We start from the raw sequence: 15,158 nt of genomic DNA on the forward strand, positions 1-15,158 counted from the left end.
AATTCGACGTTAATCAATTTTTTTTATTTTTTTTAAATTCTGATTCTTTTTTACAACTCTATAAAATCTGAAAAACATAAAATTAAATATAAATTAAATTTTAATTTTAATTTAATTTAATCTAAGTATGAAAATATTCATTCTCCATTACCTATAAACAGTAGATAATTTATGTTAACATAAATATTTTTGTCATTCTTCTTTGTAAACAATCACTCTAAAAAATTAGAATAATACCGTTATAAGGTTTATTGGAATATGATAAGACGCTAAACCTAGTATAAAATTCAGAATATTAAATATCAACTGTTTCTTGAAATAAAATTTAATAATAAAATATATCTAAACGTATAATATTATATTTCACTACAATAAAATACAATAAAATAGTTATGCAGTTTATTATTTTATCTTTTCTCTGTCCATCTAACTGAAAATTATTTAAAAATTAAAAGTTACTTAAAAATATAATTAAGACAAGAATAACTTATCTGATCTTAAACTTTGCAAATAACAAATAAGTAAAAAAAAATCTTCAGAAGTTTGAAATTTCAGATGAAAAAAAGAAAATATCAATAAAATATAATGTAATTAGCCAATAAAGTAAAGTAATAGTAAAATATATCTTAATTAGTTTTTTTTAATGTGCATGCGATTTTTTTTCTTATTTATGTGAAAAGATTAAGAAAAAATAGCATATTATAAAATTAAAGTAATCAGCTTTTGAAAAAATTTGAAAGGGTTAAAATAAGATATATAATTTAAGAGGAGGTATTAAATGAGCAGAAAATATGCACATAATTGTAATAAACTGCACAGACCCCGACATTTTGAATACGTCCAAATCTAAGAGCTTTGACTAATTTAGACACTCCAGTTGCATTAATAAAGCATGAATAAATTCATAAGAAAATAAATTAAATTAAATTAAATCTCTAATTTAAATTTTTACTTCTCGTAGCTGATTTTGTAGTATAAAAGACAACATTGACTAATGCAGTACTAGTGTAAAGTGCAAAGATACTAAAAAGACAAAGTTGTACCAAAATAATTGAAATTTCAGGAATAATAAATTGTAGCGTAGAAGAGTGAGGAACCGTAGGGGGGCACAAGAGTGTGCTGGTCCTAGTCCTCGGAAAGTGAAACAAGCAAAGAGTGCAATGTGGTGTATGTGGAACAACGTGGAGAGAAGAAATTAGCATTGCAGGATCCGACCGAAACCTCAGTCATTTTTGTTTTGTTTTTTTTATCTTCAACTAAATTAACCGAAACCATTCCCTCAAATTACAAAATTACCCTCTCCTTTCTTTCTGAAAAGGGCTCGCTGGTCGAGACTCTCCCACCAACCTCTCAACCCAAAACTCTTAACTGCACTACTCTCACCACCCATGGCCCCTCGCATTTACCGCATTTACTGTTTTGCCATTCCCTCTTCTATATTTCCCTCCCTGCATTCAGCACTGCTTCTACAACATTTATCTTTTTTTTTTCTCTTCCCAGGTTTTTCCTCTATAAAACTTTGTCCTTTCACTTTGTTTTTTCTTCCCTCATGCATTATTTTATGTTATGGAAATTTGAACTTCAGATTCTCTCCCTCCCCTCCTTTTTTTTTTCTTTCACTGTTGTTTTATTTTATGTTTTTTTGTTTTTGTTTTGTTTTGATATTGCTGTGGGAATATAAACGGGGCATGGGTTCCACTGCAGGGTAGTGCCTCAATGGGAGTGCTTGCTGCTGCTGTTCTGTGTTGTTCAAGGTCGTTTTCTGCTGCTGGAAATCTGTTGTCCTTTTTGGCCATTAAAGGATTCATCTAGTTTGCTTACTTGTCGGTCAATTGCATGTGTTGTTGACATTAAGCTATGCTTGATTTTCTCAGTGGTTCTATCACTTTTCATCTGTCTCATTTTCTTTCTTATTTCTTTTTCTTTTCTATCCTTTTTGTTTATTGTATTTGTCTCTCTTTTTCAGTTCCCAATCACCAGTAGGGGTAAACTTTTATGTTTTTCTACAGATCATAAAAAAAAAATGACAGATAGACACACCTAGAGATTTTAAAAAAGAAAGTGGAAGCTAGAGAGATAAAGAAAGAAAAAAAGGAGAAAGAGAGAAATGTAAAATGGAGAAGGTTAATAAAGCGTTCAGGATGATAAGCTGTTGATGTATAATTATTGTTTATTTTGACAGCATTATCTTTTTGTGTTTTCTTGAAGGGGTGTATTAGGAGGTATAAAGAACTGCGATTTGGTGCTCTGCTTTGCTGGGTTGTTTTATGTGCCCCCACCCCTTTTGTCTATGTGTGTGTGATTTGTATTTTGCATTGTATTGATGTTATCTTTGTCTTGTAGGTGGTGAAGGTTGAATTGTGTTTAGTGGTGTGAGATAATGATGGAAGGACAGCGGCATTCAGTTGATATTCCAATTTCTAAAACTCTTGTGGCACTGAGGAGAGTCAGGTCATTGAGGGATCCCTCAACTAATTCTATGAGCAAGCTCTGTTATTTGGTGGATAATCTGCATTGGGAAAATGGTTCTGCTAATGACATTTCTCTTAGGTTTTCTGATGCTGCTAAGCCATGTGATTCTGATGATAATGCTGCTCTCATATCAAGAAGTTTAGGTTTCAAGGGACAAAAGGAGCAGAAAGATGCTGATTCTGCATTCAACTCAAGGTTGAGGCCTAGTGGGATTTCTTGTCAGGGTCTCCAACAAGATGGTGAACCAGTAGTTTACTCTAAGCCTAATCTTCAATGCATTTCTGGAAACAAATCACCAAGTGAAAGTTGTGGTAGCAACCATGGGGGTAAAGGATTGGACTTGGCTTCTATTGTGCTTCCACGTAATAATGATTTCAAGGATGGGGATTCATGTTATGTAGCAACTGCTAGATCATCTCAATTAGAGAGAATAGATTGCTCTAAGTCAGCAAAAAAGTCTCTGCGCAAGAATCAAGTAAAACCATCAGAGTTAGTAGGCAGTGTTGATGGCAATGTCAGTCCATACCCTTCTGGTTATGATGATTTCTCACCCTATAGTGGTTCAGTTGGCATAAATCAAGGTATGGATAGTTTAGATGATAATGATAATGGGTGTGGAATAAGCTGTTGTTGGTCAAAATCACCAAGATTTAGAGAAGCAAATCTATATGGTGAGATAGAAGACCGTCCTTTGGTATCTCACCGTGTTGATGAGTCAGATCTTCACGCACACAGAAGCATGAGAAACAATGGTGGTGGGATTGGTCTGAATTTGGAAACTCCTAGAAGTTTGTCCATGAAATTTAGGCCTAAAACATTTAGTGATTTGGTTGGACAAGATGTGGTAGTAAGGTCTCTGTTGGGGGCCATCTCCAGAGGAAGGATAACATCATTTTATCTGTTCTATGGTCCACGTGGAACCGGCAAGACATCTGCCTCTAGGATATTTGCTGCTGCACTGAATTGTCTTTCTTTTGAGGAACAGAGGCCATGTGGCCTATGCAGAGAATGTATTGTATTCTTTTCTGGAAGAAGTAAAGATTTTAAGGAAGTGGATTCTGTGAGAATCAATCGCACCGACCAGGTTAAGTCCCTTGTTAAGAGTGCAAGCACGCCTCCAGTCTCCTCACGTTTCAAGGTTTTCATTATTGATGAGTGTCAGCTATTGAATGGGGAAACATGGGCAAGCATTTCAAATAGCCTAGACAACCTTTCTCAACATGTGGTTTTCGTGATGATAACTCCTGATTTGGATAAGCTTCCTCGGAGTGTAGTTTCCCGGGCTCAGAGGTATCACTTTCCAAAGGTTAAAGACCCTGACATTGTATGCAGATTACAAAGTATTTGTGCCGAAGAAGGTCTTGATTTTGAACAGGAAGCTTTGGACTTTATTGCTGCAAAATCTTGTGGGTCTGTTAGGGATGCAGAAATGATGCTTGATCAGATGAGTTTGCTGGGTAAAAAGATCAATATCTCTTTAGCTTATGAGCTTGTAAGTCTAGCACTTTTGTTTATGTATTCCCTCCAACTTCAATTTTTCCTTTGCATTCTTGCTTACCCATTTGTTGTTCGGCAGACTGGGATCGTTTCAGATGATGAATTACTCGATTTGCTGGATCTAGCTTTTTCATCCGATACTTCAAATACAGTCATTAGAGCTCGGGAGCTGATGAGATCAAGGATAGATCCTTTGCAACTTGTATCACAATTAGCAAATCTCATTATGGACATACTTGCAGGGAAATGTGAAAATGGTGGTTCAGAAGTCAGAAGTAGATTTTATAGGAAATATACCTGTAAGTGGTGTTTTGTTTCTCAAGCATAATATATTTTATATCTTATTTAGCTCTCTGGTAAAATCCTATTCTGCTCATATCTTAGTTCTGTTATCCGACTAGTTTTTTTTCTCTATTACAGCGGAAGCTGATCTGCAGAAACTAAACAATGCATTGAAAATACTTTCTGAAACTGAGAAGCAGCTGAGAATTTCGAAGAATCAAACAACATGGTTCACCGTAGCTCTCCTACAGCTAAGCTCTGTAGATTATCAATGCGTGGATGCAAATGACACCAAATTTAGTCTTAGAGGTGCATGCAATGGAGGTGAGCTTAACTTTTTTGCTTGGCCTGTTAACATTATTTTCAATTGCTTTTCTCGTTGGTGTGTTGGATGAGATTGGCAGAATGGAGTGGTTTTGTCAGGTAGAAAATTCTAACCTTTCTCTTCATTCCTTGAATGGATAAAAATAGTAACACCGGCATTACACTATCCACAGTTCAAAACTTGGAGCATTTTGCTAACAAGTCATACAGATTAGAAGTGCCGGAGGATCACAAAGGAACATTGGATTCCATTTGGTATAAAGCCACTGAGATTTGTCATTCTAGTCAGCTCAAAACTTTTCTCAGGAAGAAGGGGAAGTTGTCGTCACTTCATGTTGATCGCAGTACAGCTTGTAATTTCCTTTTCCTTTTCTCTGGTGTAGCTGTTCATTTACCATTCAGTTAAAAATTTCTCTTATCACAGTATAACTTCTTTCTGCTGTTCTGTTTGGTGTTTCTGTCACACTTCTACTTTCAGAAATTTGCTTCTTTATGAGTGTCTGAAGAGAAAGGCTACCAACTCGCCCTTTTAGAACACACCCTTTTAAATATGCTTGTGTTGATTAAAATTTATTAGAAATGACAATTTTGTGGGTCTCACTTTTATTCTATAAACTATTCTCTTAATTTGTGTACTTTCCTTATAAATTTTAACCATTTGAAGGAGTGTATTTCTACTAGATTTTAAATGTACTTGTAAATTTTAAATATTACCCATGTCTAAATTTACTAGAATTTTTACCTGAGATTAATTCTTTATTTTTTTATATTTTAAAAAAAGTTAAAGATTACTAAATTTTGTGGAATGAGCAAAATACTGAATGAGGAATTTAATAATGCACTAATTTGCAGGTCTTGCTATTGCCGAGATAGAGTTCCACCATAGTCACCATGTATCCAAGGCCGAGAAGTCATGGAAAATGATTGCAAGCTCTTTGCAATTCATATTGGGTTGCAATGTGGAGTTGAGGATCACTTATACACCTTGTGCTTCAGATTCTAAGTATTGCAAACTGAAGAGATCAACTTTCAGTTTCTTCACTTGTTCCCGCAGAAATCGGCAACAGAAGTCACTGTCATCTAATGAACAAGGAAGTGAATCAGATTATGGTGATTGCGCCTCTGAAAATCCCATGATGAAGGACAAAACTTCTACCTCTGATTGTGGAATGGATGCTGTAACAGCTTTGAGGAGTTATGAAGGGAATTTGCTGAGCTCAGGGGAAAGATTTTTGAATAGATCATTTCAAGAGAGTACGAAGACAACGTGTGCTGAAGTTGATTCTTCCAAGGAAAAGGGTTGCAACGGTGCTCATCTAGATCCATCAATCCTCGATTCAGATAATGACCACTTTAACTGTTTTCCTAAAACCCTTTGGCTTCAAAAGAAGTTCCGTTCTTCGTATTCATCCAAGTTGTCTTTTCAAGGCATTCAACAACAGAAAGATTTTGTTTTGTCTGTCCCGAAGTGTACATGTTCTGGGACATATACCTATGCTAATGAACCCTGCATTTTTTCTGGTAGTTGTAAGAATTGCACCAAAGCCTCTTAGAAGAAAGTAAGTTAACTTGTTATGTGTTTACATTGTTATAATTGTTTTTGAGACTGCACTACAGTGATAAAGTAGCATAGTTGGATAGAATGAAATGGTATTGACATTCTTGTGGTTTATCGTGCATGGATAGGACCTGTTGTTTGATTAAAGTGCTTCCTGATACTATTGTTTTGCTGCGAGATTACTAAATGATTACTGAAATTGTTACACATTTGTTTGCTCAAATAGATTATCCAGTTAAGAAAGTGATGCCAAATACAAATTTTTTCTAAAATTGATTGCAATAATCATGCATGTGATCCGAGAATTATCCAATTAAGCAGTTTTATGGTGACAATATTTTATTATTATCCTCCTTTATAGCAATGAATATAAAAGAAAAAAATGTTTACAAAGGTCATAATTGAGTATGACTAAATGCAATTATGTAATGCAGCTTAATCGAACATCCATTTAATTATAACTAATTATGCTTGATAAAAAAAAATGTCAAATCATATATAGAGAAAATCAATTAAGTTTAATTTGACAATTTTGTTTAATAAGTTTTTTTCCTAATATTTATTCAATTTAGATAATGTGGTCCTTTTGTTTTCAATTTAGTTCTCATTTTAGTTAAAATGAATCAATGTATTCTCTTTTATTAGATTGGTGTTGATAGGTAACAATTTGACATATTTACTTTAAAACGAATGATTTAAAACACTAGTATGTTGGAGACGAGAACGTGTCATGTTTTTCCTTTTTGTATAGTTAAGATAGCTTCTTCTTCTCTTCCTTTTCTCTTTAACATTTAATCGTCCTTCATTTCTCATTAATGGCTAGCTACTAGTCTTCATCAAGTACAATTGTAATTGAAACCTCCACAATGAATAATGCTTTGAGGATTTAAAAACCAATATTCCTCTTGGTCATGGTCGTTTTAAATTTGGAATTTTTTTTTGTATGCTTTATTTTTTGTTTTGTGAAGATTAGCTGAATGAGTATACTTGATTCGTCTTGTGTTATGATTTTGTTAAAAACCAGAGTGGCACAAAAGAAGTGGTAGGGTGCAACTTTTCCAATGGTGAATTGAAAAAGTTGGTGATAAAAGAGATCAATTATCATGAGATAAAGGAAGAAGATGTATAATCTAAATAAATTTGTGAAGGTCTCCATAAAGTAGGTGCAATTGTTGTTAGCCATTTCGTGTTTTCTTGTTGTAATTAACACAATTACGGTGTCATCGTTGTTAAAATTATTGTGAGATGTTGTACAACCTAGATCTATTTGTGGTCACATTATGTTTATACATTACTCAAGACATTTACCATTTTGTAATGTAACATTCAATCAGTATATGTAATCTTGATCCCAAGCAATGAGTATAAGATTGTTGGTATATTTATATTGAGTATATTATAAAGGAAATCAATGGGAACATGAACTTAATTATAATAAAAGAAAGCAAGCGCACTTAGTTGTGGTTGGACTGCATAACTTATTAATAATTGTGTTATTTAAAGACAAATTGTTATGGAAATACTTCTTGATAATAAATACATTTTAATAACACAAGTGTGCTTCAAAATACATCTAGATAATAAATACATTAGAATTACATAATTGTACTTCAAAATACATATAAAAAACAATAAATTAAAATGCATTAAAGAAATCATGGCTTTCAAATAACATCTCTCCTTCAATTTATGTCTATTGTTGGGTCAACATATGTTAATCTTGATAAGAAACTTGTTTTGGTTGATGTTGTATTTTGAATGTTTTTAGTAACCAATGTCTCGGTTAGTTTAGAAGATTAGGATAGTTGAGGTGGTTGAGAATGATGAGTTGGTTGAGGTGGTTGAGTTGGTATGTTGAGAAAGTTGGATTGGTTCAAGTGGTTAAGTTAGAATGATTGAGCTTGATGGTTAACAATGAAAGGTTAATTCAGGTGGTTAAGTTGGGATGGTTGAGCTTGATGATTCATGTGGTGAAGAAGTATGAGTTTGATCAGAGGATTGTTTTGATTGAGGGGCTTTAGGATTTTTTTTGGAGTTATGGATATGATTTTCTATTATGTTTAATCCCTTGAAAAGGCCACACTTTGCATATACCAACACTTGAAAGGATTAATTTGAAAGAAAGAATATTCTTATTCAATTGATTTATTTGAAGCAATACATCAACCTATATAGAGAACTCTAATCCTAAAGTAATGATTACAAAGAGACCTCTACAACCTTCTAAGAGCTTGTAACAACTTCTAGTAGTACTTTTAATATCCTACTAAAAACACTATCAAGCTGGTGAATGGATATCAATCATTCTCATCTTGCATGTGGATCATGGAATCACTCAGTGAGTGATTAATGCATATTTATGTCCTCATTTAGACTTTAACTTTATATTCTTGATTGGTTTTTGTAGTTTAAAAGAATATTTTAATTAGGATTTGTTATAATTAGGTTTATTGAACATGATATACAAAAATATGTTAAAAATAGATTTTTAATTCCATAAATATTCTTTGAATATTTTGAGGTGTTAGTGCAACTGCAGCTAAGTTAAGCTCATGAAGATATAGAAATAAATTAGTTAAAGTTTCATGACACCTTAATGATAAATTCAGAAATAGAAAATAATCAAAACCACAAGAAGTCAAGCCAAACATTTCATGAATAAGGTAATGTTACCAATGAAGAACATTGGTAAATTTGAAGATAAATGATTTTGATGATGCTGAAAGATGATACATTGTTATAGTTGTTTTAAAAGCAATTTGTAGATTATAAATGTATTAGGAAAAGCCTTAAACATGTAATACTTAGAAAAATTCGCATTTTTAGAACTGCTACACATTTAATCGATTATTAGAAGCTATAATCGATTATCCTGAGCCCTTCTGAAAAAACCTCGTTGCTCTGGAATAATCGATTATTACTCCAAATAATCGATTATCACTAGTTCTGATGAGAACTGCCAAAGTCTCTGGAATAATCGATTATTCCTCAGGATAATCGATTATCACTTTTTGAAAACCCTGTAACAGACTCAAATAATCGATTATCACTAACAATAATCGATTATCTGCGGCAGTTATAATTCATCTTTGCGAACTCAGACCAGTTGGCTATATAGGTGAGTTCCAAAACTCTTAGAAACAACTCTGAGCTTTTGAGAATACAGTGTGATCTGAGGAAGTTCCATAAGCTAGTTCATTGCACTGCCTAGTCTCGTGAAAAGGAGAAGCTCTCGCTTTGTCGGTCAAAGGTCGGAGCGATTCTCTTCGAGTTGGCAACGCTACTGTTCTTCCGATTCGTTGGTCGAAGGAAGAACTGTTCTGCACTGTTCCGGAGTCGAAGGAAAGTGTAGATTGCTTGCTTCCATTTCATTGGTCGAAGGAAGGTTTTATATTTCTGTTTTTATTCACTCTTAATTGTATTTTGTTGAAACTGATTTTAGTGAAATCGTTAATCACTTTTTATAGTGATTAACAACTGGACGTAGATTCTTTTGAATCGAACCAGGATAAAAATCCAGTGTGTCAACTTTTCTATTCCTTACACTCGTTACTGTTTTATGCACATCAAGTGTTTGTTAAATTTTCTCTAAGAAAATTGATTTTCTAAAACGGACCATCATAACTTGATTTGTGACCGTAACACGCTTTCCGAGTATTTTATTCCGCTGCACGACTCTATAACGGTACCGATTGTTCCAACAATTGGTATCAGAGCTTGCTTTGATATTCTTTCAAACTTTTGCGAAAATGGCTGGTCATCAAAATCAAGTATATGCTGAGGGTGCATCCATCAACAGACCACCTCTTTTTACTGGTGATAACTATGCATTCTGGAAAGTCAGAATGGAAATTTTTATGGGGTCTGTTGACAGAGGCATCTGGGAAGCTGTGCTAAATGGTCCCTATATTCCTAAAAGAACTGTTGATGGTGTAGAAGAAGAAAAACCATACTTTAACTGGACTCCTGAGGAAAATAGAAGAGCCCAATTTGACATTAAGGCTCGTAATATTATTTCATCTGCTGTAGTACTTGATGAATTTTATAGAATTTCAGTGTGTAAGACAGCACAGGAAATGTGGGAGGTCCTCAGAGTCACACATGAGGGTACAGACGACGTGAAACGTGCAAGGAAGAATACACTCATTCAGGAATATGAGATGTTCAGAATGCAATCTGGAGAAACAATATCTTATGTTCAGAAGCGTTTCACTCACATTGTGAACCACCTGACAAGTTTGGGTAAGACTTTTGACACTGACGAATTGAATGTGAAAATTTTGAAATCATTAGACAGGTCTTGGCAACCAAAGGTGACTGCCATCTCGGAGTCTCAAAACCTCACTCAGATGTCAACGGCGATTCTCTTTGGAAAGCTTCGTGAGCATGAGCTTGAGCTAAGAAGATTAACTACAGAAGAGGATCAAGGCAAAAGAAAGACGCTTGCCTTCAAGTCTGAAATCTCAAAAGGAAAAAGTTCTAAGAGAATTGAGGATGATGATTCCGATAACGATGAGGAAAACATGAGTCTTATGATTAAGAAGTTTGCTAAATTTATGAAAGCAAAGGGAAAAGACAAATACCATGGAGAAAGGAAAGAAAATCGAGGATCTCCATCAAGCATTAAATGTTATGGATGTGGAGAAAGAGGTCATGTGAAGACTGACTGTCCTAAGAATAGGAAAAGTGAAGAAAAGAAAGAAAGAAAGTTTCCAAAGAAGAAGAAAGCTTACATAGCTTGGGAAGAGAATGCTTCTAGTTCTTCAAGTTCAAGCGATTCAAATGAAGAAGCAAATTTATGCTTAATGGAAGACTTAGAAGATGTAGGAAGCCAAGTAAGTGATTATAGCTTAGAGTCAAGTGATGAGTTTGACTTACAAAAGGCATTTCTTGATTTGTTAAATGAATCTGAAAAACTTGATGTTGCTCATAAAAAGCTAAAGAAAGAGCATAATGAATTGAATTTGAGGTATGAAAAAGTACTAGATGATGAAGTTGTTTTGAGAAACAAAGTTAGTAATTTGGAAACTAAATTATCTGAATTTGATACTGTTGTACAACCTGTTGAATGTCTATCGTGTAAAAGTCATATGTTTGATATTGACATTCTTGAGAATTTACTTGCAAAGGCAAATAAGTCTAAGTCACATGCCAAAACAAACATTGAGAGAAGCAATGCCAGAAGTGGAAACACGCATCTACACAAAAAATATAAAGTGATAAGAACTCGTAGAGTTTAGGTAGAAAAAGGAACTCTTGTGAAAAATAAAGTGTATGAGGCTTGTTGTTTTTACTGCATGAAACTTGGTCACACCTCAAACAAATGCAACATCAAACATTTTGGTGTTCCAAATGGTAAATATGCATGGGTTAAAATTGTAAAATGATGTATGTTTGCATAAACTAACCCCAAGGACCCATAATAAGATTGGGGACCTAAAGTCTTGCTCAAATTTGTTTTGTAGGAACTTACTAAGTCAAAGAAGTCACTGTGGTATCTTGACAGTGGTTGTTCAAGACACATGACCGCTGACAAGAAAAGGTTTATTTCTTTTGAGAAGAAGAAGCAAGGATTTGTGACCTATGGAGATAATAACAAAGGTAGAATCATTGGAACTGGAGACATTGGAGGAGGAAACACATTGACTATAAAGGACGTATTATGTGTTGAAGGTCTCAAACACAATCTCCTAAGCATAAGTCAATTATGTGACAAGGGTCTCAAGGTAACCTTTGAAAGTGATAGATGTACCATATATTTTAAAAATTCTACTGAAATTGCTTTGCAAGGTGTTAGGCATAATAACATTTACTTGATTGATATTGAAAATGCATCTAGTCATAGTATAACATGTTTAGTTGCTAAAGAGGAAAATCCTTGGTTATGGCATAAAAGAGCTGCGCATATTCATATGCAACATTTAAATAAATTGATTTCAAAAGATCTTGTGATTGGTTTGCCTAATTTAAAATTTGAGAAAGACAAAATATGTTTTGCATGTCAAAAGGGAAAGCAAACCAAATCCTCTTTTTCGTCTAAAAACATGATTTCAACATCAAACCCTTTAGAACTTTTGCATATGGACTTGTTTGGTCCATCTAGAATTAAAAGTTTTGGTGGAAACTACTATGCTCTTGTGATTGTTGATGACTACACTAGATTTACTTGGACATTTTTCTTAACCTTGAAAAGTGAAGCTTTTATGTTACCAATAAGGAGTATTGGTAAATCTTGAAGAAATTTGTTTTGATGATGCTACAAGAAGTTTTAGTTGCAGAAGATATTAGAATTAGTTAAAAGCAATTTGTAGAAATTAAATGTAGTAGGAAATTCTTGTAAACCTTGTAAACTTGCATTTTTAACTACAATAATCGATTATGATTAAGCAATAATCGATTATCACAAGTCATACTTGAATAATCGATTATCACTTCATATAATCGATTATCACATTTTTGAAAACCTATAACGGACTTGAATAATCGATTATCACTTACAATAATCGATTATTCATGGCAGTTGGGAGCTGACCTTTGGCACTCAGTGTACTTGGCTATATATTTTGTTTTGGAGAAATTAGAAAGGAACGTTTTTTGAACTGAGAAAGCTTAGAACACTGTGTGTCAGAGGAACGTTCTTAGAGAGCTTTTTGTTCATCGTTCCCTTGCTTGGCCTTGTGAAAGGAGAGGCTCGCGTATCGTGTGTGTCGATAGTCGGAGTAGACTCTCTTCAAGTTAGCAAGGTGCTCTGCCTGGTCTTGTGAAAGGAGAAGCTTGTGAATCGTTGGTCGATTGCTAAAGCGGTTCTCTTCAAGTTGGTAGAGTGGTTCTTTTCATTTTATTCCTGTTCATTATCTTGTAATCTGTTAAACCATTTTTAGTGAAAAAGGTTAATCACTATTTATAGTGATTAACGACTGGACGTAGAATCTTTTGATTCGAACCAGGATAAAAATTCTGTGTTGATCTTCTTATTCCCTACACTCATATTATTTTACGTATATCAACTGTTTGATTAATTTTCTGAAAGAAAATTATTTTTACTAAAAGGACCAAATTATTTTTAATTGTGATCGAACACGCTTTCCGCTCTCTGAGTTTTAATTCCGCTGCGCTATACTCTTCGAAAAATACCCCCTCCGATACCATCAATTGGTATCAGAGCTTGCTTTGATAGTTTTTCAAAATTTGCGAAAATGGCTGGTCACAATCAAAACCATGTATATGCTGAGGGTGCTTCCATTAACAGACCTCCATTGTTTCTGGTGATAACTATGCTTTTTGGAAAGTTAGAATGGAGATTTTTATGGGGTCTGTTGATAGAGGTATTTGGGAAGCTGTACAAAATGGCCCTTATATTCCTATGAATACTGTTGATGGTGTAGAGACTGAAAAACCTTATTTTAATTGGACTGCTGAGGAGAATAGACGAGCCCAATTTGATATTAAGGCTCGGAATATAATTTTATCTGCACTAACCATTGATGATTTTTTCAAAGTATCTGTTTATAAAAGTGCTCAGGAAATGTGGAAATTTTTAAGAGTCACTCATGATGAAGTATTGAATGTGGCTAAGTTGACTTGTTCGAACTCATGGTCTACATCAAACTCCTCAAGCTCAAGCGATTCAAATGAGCAAGAAAATCTATGCTTGATGGCCAACGTTAAATCATCTGACAGCCAAATCTTGAAGAAAAAGAAGGACTATCAAGGTTCTTCTTCAAGTTTCAAATGTTATGGATGTGGTGAAAGAGGCCATCTGAAAGCTGACTGTTCAAGCAACAAAAGAAGTAAAGAAAGAAAAGAAAAGAAACTTCACAAGAAAAAGAAGGTTCACATTGCTTGGGTTGATAATGACTCAAGTAGTTCAAGTGATTCTGTTGAAGAAACAAACTTATGTTTGACAACTAATGTTGATGACACTGCAAGCCAAGTAAGTTGTTCTAATTCTGAATCTAGTGAATTTGATTTGCAAAAAGCTTTTCTTGAATTGCTTGATGAATCTGAAAAATTGAATGTTGCTCATAAAAATTTGAAAATAGAATTTAAACAATTGCAAATTAAGTATGATAATGCATTAGATGAGGAAGTCATATTAAGAAACAAAGTTGGTAATCTTGAAACAAAATTGTCTGAATCTAATCCAAATGAAAAACCTGTTGAGTGTTTATCTTGTAAAAGTCACATGTTTGACATTGACATACTAGAAAATTTACTTTCTAAAGAAATCAAGCCTATCTCACATGTTCAAAATGTTTTTAGGAAGAGCAATCTTAGAAATATAAACATGCATCTTCATAAAAAGTCTAAAGTTAAGAGAACTCGTAGAGTTTGGGTTGAGAAAGGGACTTTTGTGAAAAACAAGGTGCATGATGTTTGTTGTTTTTATTGTATGAAAAAGGGACATATTTCTAACAAATGTAGAATTAAACATTTTGATGTTCCAAATGGAAAATATGCTTGGATTCCTGTTTTAAAGTAAATTGTCTCTAACCTCAAAGGACCCAAATGAGATTATGGGGACCAAAACTCTATTGTTTTTACTTTGCAGGTTAAGTTTTCAAAAGGATAAGAGAGCTCTATGGTATTATGCTCTTTGAAGTGATGCTACAAACCAGGATGTAACTCCATCAAGTGGTATCCAAAAGCCTTCATTCAAGCACCAAGTATTTGAGCTAAGTGTTGTTTAAACTGTGATGTTACATCTTGTTTTTATTTAATCTTTCATTATTTAATTACTGTTATATTCATTACTGGTTAGGCAAATGATATGTTCATCACTATTTCATTCATCCTGTGGTGTGTTCTTGTCTGTTTACACATTTTGATCAAGTGAAATTCATTTATTTAAGATATTCATGTGTTGAATTTCATTCATGTCATGTAAAGCCATGTGCATTGTTATTTCAGTGCTTTGTTGATAATTATCTATAGAATTTGTGTTTAACTGGCTTAGTATTCAATTTCATGAGTACTTTGAAGTTACCTTTGGTGTAATCTCTGTCAAGCATCAAAAACTATGAAA

The 15,158-nt window shown here is 33.8% G+C and overlaps 1 protein-coding gene across 2 annotated transcripts; it reads left to right on the forward strand.

The window, feature by feature from the left end:
• Positions 1 to 1,452: 1,452 nt before the first annotated feature.
• LOC124823078 (protein STICHEL-like 2) lies at positions 1,453 to 6,327 on the forward strand. 2 transcript variants are annotated; one of them, XM_047295210.2, is made up of 6 exons: positions 1,453 to 1,754; positions 2,344 to 3,964; positions 4,049 to 4,268; positions 4,390 to 4,575; positions 4,749 to 4,928; positions 5,428 to 6,327. In XM_047295210.2, exons 2-6 carry the CDS (start codon positions 2,381 to 2,383, stop codon positions 6,126 to 6,128), a joined length of 2,871 nt encoding a protein of 956 aa, XP_047151166.2. In that variant the 5' UTR covers positions 1,453 to 1,754; positions 2,344 to 2,380; the 3' UTR covers positions 6,129 to 6,327. The 2 variants fall into 2 exon arrangements, with proteins under 2 accessions (XP_047151166.2, XP_047151168.2); XM_047295212.2 differs by lacking the exon at positions 1,453 to 1,754 and adding an exon at positions 1,884 to 2,222.
• Positions 6,328 to 15,158: the final 8,831 nt, after the last annotated feature.

The sequence above is a fragment of the Vigna umbellata genome, chromosome 2 (genome assembly GCF_029865625.1).
Source record: "Vigna umbellata cultivar VRB3 chromosome 2, Vumbellata_1.0, whole genome shotgun sequence".
In the NCBI taxonomy this organism is placed as follows: Eukaryota; Viridiplantae; Streptophyta; class Magnoliopsida; order Fabales; family Fabaceae; genus Vigna; species Vigna umbellata.

What these genes read in the sequence shown, in the direction of transcription:
- LOC124823078 (XM_047295210.2), top strand. Translation starts at nt 2,381, where the DNA reads ATGATGGAAGGACAGCGGCATTCAGTTGATATTCCAATTTCTAAAACT. An exon ending in ATTTTATAGGAAATATACCT is followed by an intron (nt 4,269 to 4,389) that starts GTAAGTGGTGTT and finishes TCTCTATTACAG; the next exon opens with CGGAAGCTGATCTGCAGAAA. An exon ending in TAGAGGTGCATGCAATGGAG is followed by an intron (nt 4,576 to 4,748) that starts GTGAGCTTAACT and finishes CACTATCCACAG; the next exon opens with TTCAAAACTTGGAGCATTTT.